Source organism: Salvia miltiorrhiza, unplaced genomic scaffold (genome assembly GCF_028751815.1).
Source record: "Salvia miltiorrhiza cultivar Shanhuang (shh) unplaced genomic scaffold, IMPLAD_Smil_shh fragScaff_scaffold_39, whole genome shotgun sequence".
Classification (NCBI taxonomy): Eukaryota; Viridiplantae; Streptophyta; class Magnoliopsida; order Lamiales; family Lamiaceae; genus Salvia; species Salvia miltiorrhiza.
Genome location: NW_026651458.1, coordinates 261,245 through 277,782, shown reverse-complemented (window position 1 = coordinate 277,782; position 16,538 = coordinate 261,245). Strand labels below are relative to the sequence as shown.

Sequence of the window (16,538 nt, the reverse complement as noted above, 5' to 3'; positions counted from 1 at the left end):
ATATAAATTAAATAATTATATTTTATAAATGTATGGATAGGTCCGAGTTCGAACGGGTCTAGACTCGGACCAACCTGAAATATTTTCGGTCCTATAAATTGGACCCGAACACAGGGGCGGATCCAGGATTTGTCGATAAGGGGGGCTGAATTTGAAGGAATGCATGGGGGGTTCGGGGGCGGCAGCCCCCAAGCCAATTTTTTTCGATAGTTTGTGTATGATTTATTTTTATGTTCAAGTAGAATTTTAATAGACTTAAGATTAAAATTCGATCACCAATTATAATAAATAATTATTCTCTTTTTATTGATTCAATAACAAATATATTAAAAGCATATACAATATTATCTCTATGTATTTTTTAAAAAGTTAAATCTATCTTCTATAAGAATAAATTAATTTCTATTATTATTTTGAAAGATTTTTCATCTTTTCTAAAAATTGGACTGAGCTATGAGCTTAACTATATAGATATTAGGTTAAATATATTTAATACATATAGGACAAAATTTTGGGGTTGCACTGGGCTGCAGCCCTAAGGAAGATCCGCCACTGCCCGGACCGAACTGCATAGGTATGCTGGGTCAATTTGATCCGGACCGAACCCGTAAGTCCGGACGAGTTCAACAGATTCAGTTTGAGTTTGCTCACCCCTAACATGAGATTATAACAAAATAACCTCTCTATTTTCCTACTCAATATTTCTAACTTTATTTATAGGTTAGCTGATATAAAAATAGTACTCTTTTCTCCATTTCAAGACTTTGCATTTATACCAATGTTCTTAGCCAATGATAGTCATATAACCAGATTTTTCTGACACTGAACGATATAGCTATAGTACAAATGATCTTCTACGTAAATAATAATAATAATAATAATAATAATAATAATAATAATAATAATAATAATAATAATAATAATAATAATAATAATAATATGAAGGAATTTCTCATGAATATGAACCCAAATAAAAAATTGGTTTTCTAAATATTTTAAAACCATAAACTAACGAAGAATGTGAGTATGAATTGGAGTAGTGGACTGTTTCAGTTGGGGGACACTTTTGACTCCTTTCCGTTCAGCACTAACACAGTGTGTGACTGATCGCATCAGTGTGTTTTTTGGGCATGCCACTGCCATCAAGGTTCAGCGTATGTGTATTGCAGATCAACTCTCTCTCTCAATTTCGTCACCTAAGTCTATGATGCGCAACCATCTTTTGCTCCTTCACATTATTACATCAAGATAAGGTCCCGTTCCAAGATGTCAAACCTTCACATGTACGATGTTTTGAATTGAAATCGCATGATTAAGATAAGCTGACCAATCCACGATCTTATTTTTTAGTTTTAAATTTAAATTCGATAGACTATGAAAGACTTTATTGTCACAGTGGTACGAGTTTTGAGGAATCCAATGCTATTCCAATCAAAATAAAATGCAATGCGCGCAAACACAGGACCTTCTCCAATGGCTTTATGTTTCCACTGCTTCATGCTTTACAAAGATGGACCTCAAAGTCAACCAAAATTCACACTTCATAATTTGTGGCTTCAAACATACAGCACTAGCTCCTTGTCGCTACACTACGTACATACATTTTTCTCACTACACAAATGCTTACTCCAAAACACAGCAATTGTCTCAGGATCAACTCAAGTTTTCAAACTAAAATTGTAAAATACAGATCCCAGCTACAAAGGAATAGGTTACTGGAAGACGAGCATTTTCTTTATACCATTTCAATCTACCCCTATCAATATAAAATTCAGATCAGGCTATTCACACCTAGTCTAACCTAATAACTACTGAAATAAAGGAGTTTATCTTACTTTCTAAAAGCCTATTTAGGTTTAGGCAAATACAGCCATTTTCGTAAGTGTTGAAGAGGTTTCCTTTTAACATAAAGCATTTTTCAACTACATGACATAATTGAATGGAATGAGATGTTCAGTTTAAATAGAATCAGAGGTCCAGTTCTAGTTTTAACTATACCTATATCCCATCTCATTTCAAGGACATGATCAAATGATGAATGTTACAAGATAAGAAATTATCTGACAAATAAAACCTCATTCCATAGAAGAGAAGCAAAAGGAAAATGTACAACTTAATTCATCTTAGCACAAGTCACATTTACAGCGTTAGAAAATAATCACAGACGAAGAGAAGTGAGAAGCGATACTGCTGTACTGCTGCACTTCATGAGAGTGTACGCTTATTAAAAGATTCCACAGTCAGATTTGCCGTGAAGGCAGGAACTGAATTCATCTTCCGGATAAATATATCAACCTACAAAACACATCATTTAAGAAAAAATGTTCATTCCAGATGCAAACAAAAATTAATTAAAAAAAAAATCGAAATGGTTCCTTTGAATCAGAAGTAAGCACTGATTTATTTATTTATTTGTTCGCAATTCATTTTAACGAGAATAAGGTCTTCAAAATGTTGGTGCATTATCTACTTCAGTCCCAATACTGGTGTAAAAATTTGTGTAAGAACCTGAAAAATGTTTGGTGCCTTATAAATTAAAGTGTGGCTTATAAGGCACCAAACATTTTTGACAAGAAACACTAAGCCACATAGATCAAAGTGGGCCAAGAGAGGAAGAGTCGCATAGGAACCTGAGTTAACATAGAAGATTAAGATTAAACTTTAACGAGGTAACTAAACAGAACAGGATTTAGATTAAAAACACCAGCTTTAAAGAACACTCATTTCTAAGTTGGAAATTTTGGAGTGCAGGTCCTAATTTGCTGGCTCGGTTTAGTCTTGGGAAATATAATTGCTTCATCTTTAAGGTGAGTGACAGAGAGGGGAAGGAATTAACAAATTAAGAAATTGTCTAGCAGTAGATTTGTGATAAGTGTCAATCTAACATGCAAAAAAAAAAAAAAACTAGCAAAACTATTTTAACGTGGCATCACAACATCCATCAGGCCAATTAACAAAATTATAAATTCAATTGACAAAAAAAGTCAGCACAATGAATCAGAGACCATGTCTTTAGGATTTAGAAATACACATGAAAAAAATGTCCAAAAGATATATAGATAAACCTGTCGAGATATCTCAGGTTGTGAAGTATACGCATTCACCTATTGAATCAACAAAGGAAAGAAAAGGATAAATATACAATTTAATTCAAGTTGAATAATGGTGTAATATGTATTTACTTTAATCTTCTCTTTCTACTTATTTGGACTAAGTGTTCCATATAATTCCGAATTCAAAAGGTCAAATAAAATCTTGTTCAGGAAAGTTGATACCAAGAAAAGAGAATAAAGACAGTATATTAAAATGTACCTTACCTTTTTCGTGAAACATATGATGATTTTCCATTCGTTAACTCTCTTCAACATGTATCACATTTACTCTTCTAAAATCCAAAGTCTACCATGCATTGGAAATTTACCTTACAACTTTCTAAATTTAAGGTAGAAATTGCAAGGCTCCAAATCTAATCATTGACTAAAGAACCTACATTCTCTTCTGATTCATTAACCTAACATAATGAATGCAATTTATTAAACAACCACATAGGGGTTTCTGGAGAAGCATACTTCTAAGGGAGGGTCAAGTGCATTCACTCAAGATGCATACAACTCAAAGTATAAGCAAAAGAGAATGAAAAATCTGACTTTTATAGTAAATCCATTCTTTTCGGGCCTTAGGCTAACTACCACCACTTCACCTCAACCACACAAAAAAATAAAAATTATGCACACAGCTTACCACAATATTTGTGTTCCCAGATTCATATTCGAATTGAAGCTTCTCATCATCACTCAATGCATAGATTGAATGCAGAGTAAATCGCGTTACCGGAATTCCATCTGGCCGCTGGTGATCATCCATCACAATCTGAAGCACATTTATAAGATAACAAGATCATGGGATTTCAGAAAATTAACAGATATGAACTACGACAAGAAATTTAAATCATACAAAGCATTTAAGTCAATCCAAAATATTTCCCACAAAATAAAGTGAAAGCAAGCTTAAAATCATAGAATAGCTTATGATATCATGTCATGTGGGAGTGGCATGAAGAGTCCTAGTCCAATTCCAATGTCTTCTGACGCTGGGAGTTATCATTAACCAGGAAGAATGATACTGGTCACCTGCTCCTATGTTTTCATTCTTCCTAGGTGTTCTACTCAATTTTACTTCGATTTTACAAAATTATCCTTCGAAACAAAACAAAAGAATTTGATCATCAGTTCAAATGATTACATATCTTAGTTAAATAGTTTTTTATTTAATATATAATGATGAGTAAAATATAAAATAAAAAAAAAAAGACTACTAATAATTGTGTAAGACTTCACAAAAGAATATATACATAAGAAAGCTAATACAAGAACATGTACAAAAAAGTTAAATAGAAGTATAACGAAATATTAGTCCAAATATGGTTGGCTCTAACATAAGAAAATCAAAATTCAATCAAACACCAAAGTTTTCTAAAACAAAACAATGGAATATTAACCAAGGTATTTTTTGCTTGTGATGGTTTTTCTCAATTTTCACTTTCTAGCGACTTTTTAACGATGGGGTGTTGTCTTGTTGTGAAAGCATCATTTCAATTTCTTTTACTTGATGGTCTTAGAAATATGTAACACATTAATCATATTATACAATTATCTGCAATCCTTTTTCTTTTAAATGCAAGATTCCAAAAACATTCTAATAATACTAATAAATAAATAAATAATCCAAGAACATACACCATAAGCATTATAATTTTACTTAGTCTGAGCTCATTCCTTTCTCAATCAAACTAATTATTTTCATTTGGTCTTAGAGATCCAATTTCCAGTTGTGGTTGGTTTGAACCCAGTGTCAGCTGTGAACACCTATAGTTATACATGGTGTCATCTAAATGGAGAGGAGGAGGGGGGGGATGAAAAAGCCAGTCTTTCAAATGCTTTCTTTGAAATGCTGCAATATGGATTTAACACGGTCCATCAAATCCTAAAACAATCGAATACATTATAGCTTATAAGATTATAACTACATTATATTTTGTTTGTACACCCTCCATCCTAGTTAAGATAGTTGTTTGAAAAATTTTAACAAATTAGAAAACAGTAGCTGTAGTTTAAAATGTGAAATGTTTATCAATAGAGATTATTCTATCCTTCATATTTCAGTAAAATGAATGATAATTGATATTTCTATTCTTGTGAGGAATCTAGATGGTTGTTTGGGGGAAAGACGAAAATAGAGAGCAAGTATAACTCACTTTTTATATGATATTTTCAGTTTCCTAAAGTGTAAAATAGAGAGGGGAAAAAAAGAACAGAGTCAATTACATTTTATTGCTTAGTTTTTAATTATATTTTATTGGCTTATCTAGACTAAAACAAATTACCTAAGTCAAATCAAAACAGGTAGTCCACAACAGAACTGAAATTGTAGCTTTTGATGGATTTTATTCAATTTAAAAATCTTTATTCACCAAATAAGATTTTGCAACACAGTATACAAATAATAATATTAGAATTTAAATTTTAAAAACTAATTATTGAAAGCTAATTTTACCATTGAAAGTTTGTCTATACAAGCATAACTTACAAATATAGATTTGGAATGGAATACCTTGTAACCAAAAAGTTCACAGCATGCCCTTCTGAAAACAGAGATTCTTTCCGCAAAGACTGTCTTGTACCTTTTTATTGTTCATCGCCTACATTATTACAAGCTATAACAAGGGAAATGCTATAAAAACTTAAGGTATTTCCCACTCACCTCTCCTCACGTTTTTCAAGTGTTGCGATCTGCTCTTTCAACTGCTTAATCTTCCCAGCAACGTAGGAGTCAACATGTGTGCCAGCATCAGCTATATAGAATGGTGTTTTGAACAAGAGCAAATCAAAGTGTGCCATAAATGTTACAGGAAAAAGAAAAGAAAAAAATATTATATTACTATCACAAACAATGGTCAAGTTCTTAATAGTAAAAGGTTTGATGAATTTAGTTGATAGAACCTTGCACTGTTAAGCCATGTTTAGAAGATTATGTACAGGATTTAAGACATTTATGAGGAAATCACCTACAGATCTTATGCCTACTTCACCTTTTAGTACTGAAAACAAAACAAACTAATGATACTCAAAAGGGCAATCTAACTCGTTAAATTAATGAGTCAAAGTAGATTATATCCTTTTGTTTTATTGGCTATGAGGCTCAATATGAACTCAAATCAATTAGTAAAATATTAATAAAATGATTGAAAAAGAAAGTTAAAAAGATTAGTATTGATAAAATGATTTTTAAAAAGTGAAGCTGCAGAAATTAATCCATTGTCAACTCACTTAAAGCTGGTTTCAAGTTCTAATTGCATCTATATCAAACCAAGCTTCAAAATAATTTTTAGAACTCAAAACACTCTTGAATAAAGTGGTAGGCATTACTCAATATGATAGCAATCTGCTGCAACTTAATCACCTGTTTTACCTTCAGATGCAACAAACACAATATAAGGGTGTGTAGTGTGTGTATGTCTATCTTACTATGTATGTGCATGTGTTGTGAGTACAATGTGTGTGTGTGTTGTGCTTGCAGTGTGTGCATGTGTCCATCCATGTGTGTCTGTGGGTTTTTGGCCTTATGAGGTGATTGTTATGAAGGAACGGAATAAGATATCATAATTATATGTAAAGTATCATATATATCAGTTGTTTTGACTCAATGAGATGGAAAAGGCTAACCAATGGGGTTTGGAGGGAATGGCCAATTTCATCATCTTTGGAAAGTTGATTCTATTGGGAATAGTGATTCTTATTCTTAAGACATACCTATAAAATGCCCTAATGCACGCTCACTTGACTTCCCAATTCAGATGAGGAAAAGGATGTTTCAAAAGCAATCAAACAAATTATTTACCATTCTTGATGATTGCACAAGAGACAAAAACTTAATACAAGTTTAACATGTGTCATCGCTTACATGACTGTTTCTTAAGTTCTTCAACAGCCAGTAACTTTTCTTTTGTCTTCTGAAGCTCATTTTGCAGAGCCTCTATTGTTTGTTTTGCCTCAGTCTCGACTGCCAGGGTGTTAACCATCCGGAGGACCTTTGTATTGGCAGAAGAAAAATCGCCATGTCCCAGCTGCAAACAAAGTACAGGATCACAATCACTACAGGGGAAAATTGCAAGCTTTGTAAGCTCTGTAATTGAATAGATGGCATGTTGCTTCTTTGCATTTGAGCAGAGCTGTCTGCTCTGAAGTACAAATAAAATAATACTACTTGCCCACATTATATTTCTAATGGAATATGGAATTACATCCTACGAAAGTGATCAGAGACTTCACCAGATATATATGTATTAGTCTCAGCAAACCAGTGGGCAAAAGCTATAACTTCTATACAGAATATTAGGAAATTTACTTTCTATTCATCTATTGTGTGACACCTGAATACTACTAAGCAAGAATAACTAGCAAAACATAAGGAATTATTACTGTTATGTAATCTATGAAGTGAAGACAAGGAGATCTCGATAATTTATCAGTATGAGATGAACAAGTAAAATTTCAGGATAATGAGAGGCCTTCACCATCCCAACAAAATTTCTGAGCTTTACGAAAGTAGATTTGCCTTGAACACAAACCTTAGACTCCAATAAAGATATCTCGGAACGTAGGCGATCACCTTCACGCTCTAACATCTTTACTCGTCTTGCTTCGTTAGTTAACCTTTCATTCAGCAACATTATCTCATTGTGCTGGCGGCTATTACTTTCCTTTATTTCTGATAAGCTATTTTCTAGTTGCTTGACATAGTTTTCCTTCTTGTCCAGAGATATTTCAAGCTCCTGTCAATAAGACAGATTAATAACTACAGAATAATGCAGAAAGTTCTTAAAAGAACAAGCATATGAATATTATCTCTTACATGGAATATAGTTCCACTGACCAGTCCAGATCCACCTTCAAGATTCTTCTGCTCTTTTAACTCCTTAACAACATCTTTCAAGCGGTCTCTTTCCTCTGTAATCAAACCTAGCTAAAGAACAAAGTTAAAAAGCTAAACAGACAAAGAGAGACAGAGAGAAATCAGAGCAAGAAAGCAGATGAAACAAATTCCATAAAGCAATATCCAAATGAGTTCATTTAGACAACATGTTATTTTTTATGACTGTCAATTTTAAGTGATAGCATATCTAAACGAGTTCACTTTTCAGTGCTGGGATGGACTTGTAAGTTGATATAACTGAATTTTTCAGCAAAATTTCTTACACATGTTTTTTATCTATGAGTGGTAAGTTCTCCAAGAGGAATTAAGTACTAAAAATTCGAAGATAATCACATCACAATCATTTTCAACTTCTAAATCATTATAGTAATACTGGAGAGAAAGGAGATGGACTTTTATGTTCATACAACCAAAGAACCATTATAGAACAAACCATCAGTTCCAGCCTTTTGATTTCTGCTTTATATGACTCTGCCTTCTCTTTCACCATGGCAGCCTCAGTTTCTGCATTTTGTTTGTCAAGAATAGCCTTATCAAGAGCCACCTGAATTTCTATGACCTTTTCCCGGGTCTCACTTGCATTCTTCATGCTATCGACCACTTTCCTATGTGAGATCAATAAAAGAGGTCAGAATCCCCTCATAAAGAGAGATATAGGACCTATGCACTGAAAAAAAAAACATAGAACACTAAGTCTCACATTCAATATTTGTGATCTCAAAACATCATAAGCGGGAAAAGTTACTTTACTTCCTGTACAAAAGTGCAATATGAAGCAAATCCAGCTTTCCTCTGAAACAGTTTTATACATGGTTTTTTATCTTAAAGCTTTGCAGCAATATGAAAATCTAAGAAGCATGAGTACCTCACAAGACAAGATTAATAGAGCAGTTGCATACTACTGCAACTCTAAACAACAGAAAAATAAGCACAACACGACTAAGATACATACTTCTGCAAAGCTGAAAACTCAGAAGGTATATCATCTGCAGATGACACACCAGGAAGTTCCTTAATCACTGATTTCCACACAGACAACTCATCCTCCAAATTCTTCATGTTTGAACTGAGGTCAGATAACTTCAGTAGTTCCAACTCTGCCCTCTCCTTGCGGCTCTTTTCTTCATGTAACTTTTCTTTCAATAATTCTATGTCTTGATGAGAAGCTTTTATCTTTCTAGCTTCATGAACTTCAGACTCCTAGTGATATAATGAGACAGGTCCATTATTAATATACTTGTAATGTACTGGGAAGGGAAACATTAAAATGGATTTCTCAGTTTACAACCACATTGAATGCAGGAGAACGGTCACTCAGGGTACAATAGTTCCTTATAAGATGCTAATTTGCTAATACTAAGAAATTTGACAGCCTGAGAGAATAACCATGAGAGAATGAAAACAAGACACTTAATACTACCTGCCGCATCACCAATATGAATTCGTAGTTTAAGGATACAGCGCATGCAATCCTAACAAGTTACAAGGAAGCAATCTAAACACAACCTGCCACTTCATCAATCTGAATTCCTAGTGTCACATTGCTTTATCATAAGCTAATCAATACTGCAGGTCTTTTAGGGCTACAAAAAGAACATCAAAGTTTAAATAGAAAAGTTTATGCTCAAAAGGTTGTGTTTCTCGCCCTTGATCATATCTAATTTTCCATCTTGCCTATTTTATTTCTTTAAGTAAATAAGCATGGTAGTTTCTATATTTAGACTAACTAAATGCATTAATACCTAGCAATTAATAATAAAATCCTTACATAGTTCCTCAGTTCTTCTTGCAAATGCTTTACCAATAAACTATTGTCCTTTGAAGGAGCTTCTGAAGATTCGGCAGACAACTTTTTGTGCAACTCAAATTTCTCCTGCATGCACTGGCAGTCATTCTACAATTGTCAGATAATTGTAACGAATTTATGAATTTATGCAGCAATGGTACTAAAAATAGGTTATAATGTTATATTGTTATATGATGACATATACAATTCATAAAGAGAAAATTCATGTCCCAATTTTTTTCATTTCATGCAGGTATGACATCAAAGAAACATGCTGCATGAACATCTAAAGATCTAGTGCGCAAATAAGTTATATTAAACAAAAGCAAGAAATGCTTCAGTTTTACCTTAAATTCATGCCAATCGGTCAAGTTACAAGTACAATATTGAACGAAGATATATGATTAATGTAGCCCTTCAGGTTATCTAATGCCAAACTAATGCAGTCAGCATTTTGACATGCTTTCAGAACATCAACATCCCAGAGAGAAAAATCAAAACCTTCTCTTAAAATTTTACGATGTGCTAAAATAGAAACCTAGATAAATGATAGCATAAGGTGCATGAACAGCCGCAAGACCGAATGAAATGAAGCTCAGTCATGATACATGGAAATTAATCTTAAGTAAAGAAACTATAGATTATACAACCTCATGAGCTAATATTGAGATGTGCAAAAACTCCATAGAAGTGAAACAGTGGAATCAATGTTGTAAAAGCTTAAGGCAGACCTGAGGCGTTTTGCCTCGGCGAGGCCAGGCAGTAAGCCTCGAGGCATAAGCCTCAGGATGAAGACAAAAAAAAAGGGTTAATTGCATATAAATTACTGAACTTTCAACAAATTCTCATTTTGCACATGAACTTTAAAATCTTAATTAAAATTACTCAACTATTAATTTCTTCTCATTTTACATATTTGCCAATTTTTTATCGTGGTGACATGGCATAAATATACTCGTTTGACATGAATATGCTTGCGTAGCAAAAATATAATCGTGTGGAAAGCTAGAATTGACATTGTAATGTATAGTTGGATGGAAACGACGTCATTTTAGATCCAAAATTTGGCCAGAAAATGAACAAATATGCAAAATGAAAAGAGATTAATAGTTGAGTAATTTTAATAAAGATTTTAAAGTTCATTTGCAAAATGAGAATTTGTTGAAAGTTGTAATTTATATGCAATTAACCCCAAAAAAAAATCATAAAAAATGTAAAATAACATATAGCAAACATAAAATTTAAATTCTTAGAATTGTAAGTCTTAAAATAATAAAAAATAAAAACTTAAAGTATCCCTAAAACACCAAATTCACCAACTCATCAAAAATAACATTTAGCAACATAAAATTCAAATTCTTGGGTGTACAAGTCTTCAAAACAATCAAAATAACCTTAAAGTATCTCAAAAACACCAAATTCACCCATTCATCAAAAACAACATATAGAAAACATAAAATTTAAATTCTTGCGGTGGTCGGCAGTCAGGACTCAGGCGTGAGGATGAGAGAATGGAACGGATGAGAGAGAGGTGAAGAATTGAGAGAGAGGGAAGCGCGCAGCAAGCAAAAATACATCACTTTGCGTAAAAAAAAAAACATGCAAGTTTCTTTAATTTATACTGTTAATACTTTAGTTTGGGGTTTAAATATTACTTGAATGGGCTATTTAATTTTTGCTATAAGATCAACATGGGTTTTTTAATTTAAGAGATAAGAGATACTATTAAATTAATTGAAGAATGACCCCACCTCAGCACCCTTTGGACAGCCTTTCACCCAAAAAGACTCTAGGCTGCCACCTCGCAAATAAAAGGCGTACAAATCCAATTTACATATTGAGGCGTAAGATTTGGGGCGGTTTAGAACCGCATTGCCTTGAAGAGCGCCTCAAGGCGGCCGCCCCATTCAATTTTTACAACACTGATCTGTGAAATAGTTACCTTATCCAGTTGCTCTTTGAGTTCTTCCGACCGCCCTTTCAGTAATTCCGACTCTTTCTCTGCATTTTTAGCTCTACATTCCATTCTTTCAAGCTGAACAAAAAGATGATGAAGTATTAATATAATAAAATCACAATGACTAGCGTTGTACAAATAACAAATCTGGAGTACTGACATCAGCACTTATTCTAGCAACAGATAGCTTTGTGTCACTTCTCATTTGCACAAGCTCATTTTGAATACGGCCCTTTTCTCTATCTATGCTTTCTGATACAGTATTTAGCTTCTCCTCTAATATCTGTGCTCTTTCTTCAGCTTTAGCAGCTGACGACTCAGCATTTTTGCGCAGACCCATCTCATTCTGAAACTTTATCTACAAAACCAAACATAAATAACAATGAAATAAAAGCATGACCATGACCAGAGAAACAAAGTGTAGGTTTTTAAAAGTGCTAAAACAAAATAGTAACAAAAAGCATCCCTCTGGGGTCACCATGTATCAACAGCCAGACATGTACATAATTTGTTCAAAAGAGCAACGGGAAAGCAACCTAATATGGAAAATCACAAGAGTTTGGTACAGATCTTATACATGTTAAAACTAGCCAGTGGACTAAGTACTAACACTGTTACAAAGCAAGAAAATGGCAGTAATCATGCGTATCATTTTAAATTCACCGAAATTGGCTGTAGATTTGCAAGAAGGGTTGAATGGGGATGACTAACAAGATTAAGTGCTTGAGATTTCAGTTCTTGGTCTCTTAAACCAGAGCCAGAGTTAGCATATCAAAGCATCAGGAAATAATTTGGTTAGATGTAGGATTATCCCATTGGATTTGAGCATTAAATCATAATGGAAATATATCTACAGCAGAACCACAATCTAGAAAAGCTAAAAACACCAAGACTCTTGACAAAGAATAACAAAAAATGCTGCGCCTTCAAAACCCACATTAAGAAAGAATGAAAGATGATTCATTTTAACTTCTTGTTCTTTGTCCTTTTGGTTTTTTTGTTTTTGGTTTGAGAAGAGAATGATATAAAATTACAATAAAGATAGCACTCAATAGTCTTCAACTTGAACTCAAAGTAAATCCCTGGGAACATCCACAGAGCAGCAACTATATGAAATTGAGAGGCAAAAGGATTACAAAAGCAATAAATGGGGCAGCAGATATATCCACTCTCAAAAAGTTTCTGACAAAAGAGCAAAAGGGTCAATTGTAAACGTAATAGAGGGAGTTGACTCAAAAATCATTTGCAAAACCAGTATGACAATACATCGATAAGAAACTGATTATGTAAGATGACTAGTCAGAACCTTCGATGGTTCACGCTCCGTTACTTATATACCTCAAGCTCATTAAAGGCCTGTAGTTGTTTTTTGAGCTGTTCTTGAGAAAAATCGACCTCCTTCCTTAGTTGCCCCTGCAATATATGTTCACGTCCTCTAGCAGCAGCTAGTTCCTGCTCGGTGTTGAAAAATTTATCCCGTAATTTCTTTTTCTCTGATTCTGTAAGAAGCAAAGTTTATTTCTGGTGATACAATTTCATCATCATAATATGGTCCTATAGACATTGAGCAAGAAACAAGCAAAAAGATAACACATCTTAAGAGATACATATGAATAACCCAATAAAGGACAAAAATATGGAATATCAAATTAGTGAATTACAGTGACAATTTATCTACTTCAAAATGCATGTCGGCCATCTAAGAAACTGAAAAGAAAGTGTACTTTAAAGTAAATATCTGTTGTTCCAGAAGAAGAATACGAGATTGAAAGACTACATCAGGTTGTCATTCCTAAATGCTTCATGTGGTAAGCTTGTGAGGAACAAAAAAGCATGCAAAGAAGGAGACACGTGCCTCCATCATGGAATAATTTAGACAGGTAACAAATGGAGCTTCTCAAGGCTCACTGGGAGGAGAACAAATTCAAATTCTTCAAAGGTTATCAGCTGCTAGTCTTAATCTCAAGGACCACCTATCTAGTATGACATATCATTTCAAGCGCTTTATCAAGAAAATAAAAACAGCAACCCACATTCGATTCAGAAAAACATTTCGTGGAAGGCACTGCCCAATTGAAAGAGGATATATCTGGAAAGATTTGTGATAAACATTCTCAATAGCGTAGATTTTGGGGTCATGGCATGCAGCTATGATACATTGATTGATTGTAGAGATAACTATGGAATCATCTGCCACAAGTGCTTGACATTACACAATAAGCACATACTAACAATCTTACCAGATTTTTCAAAACCCTCATTGAGTGCTTCAAATTTTGATTGATAATCATGTGCTTGTTTCTCTGCACTGCTTAGAGCATCAAAAAATTCTGATTTCACCTGCAAAACCACGTCTAGTCAGCCACAATAATTGCTAACGCAATTTTAGAACAATAATTATGCTCAATCGAACCTATAGAAGGAAAAAGAAAATGCATTAGTATATGATTGCCAAAGACATCAATCAGATCATACAAAAACAAAGAGACCAACGTTCAAGTAATTAACCAACTTTGAAAACTGTTATTGACAACGAAACTTTAAAAACTGATAACAAATTTCCAGATTGAGGATATATTAAATTAAGATGAGTTGATGGATTGCGCAATATAGGCCAGTGTTCTGCAGAACACACTAAACGTGATGCCGACAAATTAATTTATTCGTTTCCAGAACCATAACGGAACAAAAGCATCATCAAACGACATCAATAAGATCCAAACAACTTAATAAGTTCTCGAAAAAGAAAAAATGTGAGTTCTCGAATTGAGAATTAAACAAATAACATACCATCTGTCGGCATTGATAGGTGCAGAGCATCTGCTCGGAGGTTACTGGAATCGAGTGGTCATGCGAATACTCCGGCGCCCGCAAGTCCTCGTAAACCAGCAACTGCCGACTGGAACTGGGGCTCTGAGTCTTATTGTTATTGTTGTTATTATTATCGTCTTCCTGCGGCTGAGATTCTGCCCTCCTCTTCCTCGGCGGCGGCGTTCTGAGAATCATCTTCTTCGATTCTCTTCCTTAATTTCTGAATTTCTCTCTGTATTTGATCTGCTGGAAATGAAATAGAAGGATGACAGATACTAGGGCTTCAAATTTGAAATGGGCGAAAAAGGTAGACTAACATTTTAAAAGAGAAGGCGCCAATCTTCTTGGCTTCAATGGTTTTGCCCGTCTGCCATGTATGGAATGCACAATGAGTCTCAACAATATAAATTTATTTCTATTATATAAAATATTTTATTTATACCCAAAATAACTTCCTAATTTTTCTTTTTATTTCGTTCTGAAAAAATTTCTTTTTATTTTTGGATTATATCTCACTATTAATAATACTTCATTTACCCTTATTTTTACCTTTTCACTATTTCCAATGCCTCATTTATCTTTACTTTTTTATCTTTTCGTCTTAAAACTCTTGCTCTTCCCTCCTATAAAGTTATCACAAAAACTCCCGTAAAATCGATTTTATGATGAAACCGGCTTCACAATTAATGACCACTAATTGTGAAGCCGGTTTCACCATGAAACCAGTTTTACAAGAGACCACCTATAAAGTTATTTGGGACACGGAGGGAGTATAAAAATTGTGTTTGTGTGAACTGTGACTATTGACTAGACTGTGAAAAATAAATGTAAACACAAATTATAACATATTCAATTTAATGAAATACAAAAATTACATATCTAAAATTTGTGGAATGAGATGTATTTGTGTGCATGCTGGGATTCTCTATCTGATCATCTTATTATCATCTTCAAAAGTTTCTTGAAATTATTGAAGGGGAGTATGTGTTCTTGATCTCTTTGAATTTGTATTTGAATTTGATGGCATCGATCCAGATGGATTCCACCTTATTTCTGAATTAAACGTTGATTTGAATGTTGATTTTCTTGTAGAACGCTTTAATTGTTCAAAGATGATTTCGTAGTAGTGAATTTCTCCTTTAATGCTTGAGCTCTTCAAATGATTTGTGTGTATGTATGAGCTTTCTACATCTCATATTTATCGTTGTAGGAAAAATTAATTAAGGAAGTTTCAGATTGGACTTTTAAGCATGAGCCTATAAATTTTGACACATGGCAACTTTTGATTGGCCAATAAATCAACGTAATTAAATAATTATATATGTATTTAATCATGTAGTTATATTTAATCTATATACTAAATTAAAAGAGCAATTCTCAATTTAAAATTGATTTCAAATCAATTTCAAATTGATTTCAATAGCAATTTTGAAAATAATTTCAATATTAAGGTTAAGAATTAAAAATAAGACATTCAGAACCCAACTAATTGAAACTAACACGTGCACACTAATTTTTTCTAATTAATTAGAAAACACTCAACAAATGAAATTATAATATGTTGTTATGAAACAGAAATTAAATAAATATTCACCCACAATCCACTAACCCACTCCCACACGTTCAGTTCAGTCATAATCTCAAACACTACATTCAATATTTATATATTTCCCACTCCAACAACACAGCATACACGCATTTTCCTTTCTGCAATTTGCTTTCTACATCTAGATCTTTTCTGCAAATGGCTCAATTCGTTTAGGATCTTGAAGAAGGACTCAGCAAATTCGCAATCCAGCTTCGGCTCATTCACTGTTATGAATCCACTCACTTCAGCAACAATACCCTGGAATGCATTTTCCATGACAAAAAGGTATATTTAATTTTAGATTTATATTTTCATAAACAAATATACTAATTCTTTCATACTTTGCAGGAAAATAAAGTGCATGCTACAATTCAACGTCAATACATTGAAAAATTCAAGAGCAC

The 16,538-nt window shown here is 33.4% G+C and overlaps 1 protein-coding gene across 2 annotated transcripts; it reads right to left on the bottom strand.

Annotated features, from left to right (window-relative positions):
* Positions 1-2,024: 2,024 nt before the first annotated feature.
* On the bottom strand, positions 2,025-14,951 carry LOC131002920 (mitotic spindle checkpoint protein MAD1). Of its 2 annotated transcripts, XM_057929413.1 has the most exons (16): positions 14,526-14,951; positions 13,976-14,075; positions 13,074-13,234; positions 11,896-12,093; positions 11,721-11,813; positions 9,761-9,874; positions 8,945-9,192; positions 8,426-8,597; positions 7,912-8,022; positions 7,628-7,831; positions 6,961-7,123; positions 5,761-5,851; positions 5,611-5,680; positions 3,742-3,870; positions 3,066-3,104; positions 2,025-2,295 (listed from the first exon to the last, which is right to left on the bottom strand). In XM_057929413.1, the coding sequence occupies exons 1-16, from the start codon at positions 14,739-14,741 to the stop codon at positions 2,206-2,208; spliced, it is 2,199 nt and encodes a 732-aa protein (XP_057785396.1). In that variant the 5' UTR covers positions 14,742-14,951; the 3' UTR covers positions 2,025-2,205. The 2 variants fall into 2 exon arrangements, with proteins under 2 accessions (XP_057785396.1, XP_057785397.1); XM_057929414.1 differs by lacking the exons at positions 2,025-2,295; positions 3,066-3,104; positions 3,742-3,870 and having other exon boundaries at positions 5,611-5,698; positions 14,526-14,935.
* Between the last annotated feature and the right edge of the window lie 1,587 nt (positions 14,952-16,538).

Excerpts from the sequence above, each read along its gene's own strand:
- LOC131002920 (XM_057929413.1), bottom strand. The coding sequence starts at position 14,741 with ATGATTCTCAGAACGCCGCCGCCGAGGAAGAGGAGGGCAGAATCTCAG. Across the intron at positions 13,235-13,975 it reads TGAGGGTTTTGAAAAATCTG|AATCAGAGAAAAAGAAATTA; the intron begins GTAAGATTGTTA and ends TGCTTCTTACAG. Across the intron at positions 9,193-9,760 it reads AAGAAGAACTGAGGAACTAT|GAGTCTGAAGTTCATGAAGC; the intron begins GTAAGGATTTTA and ends TTATATCACTAG.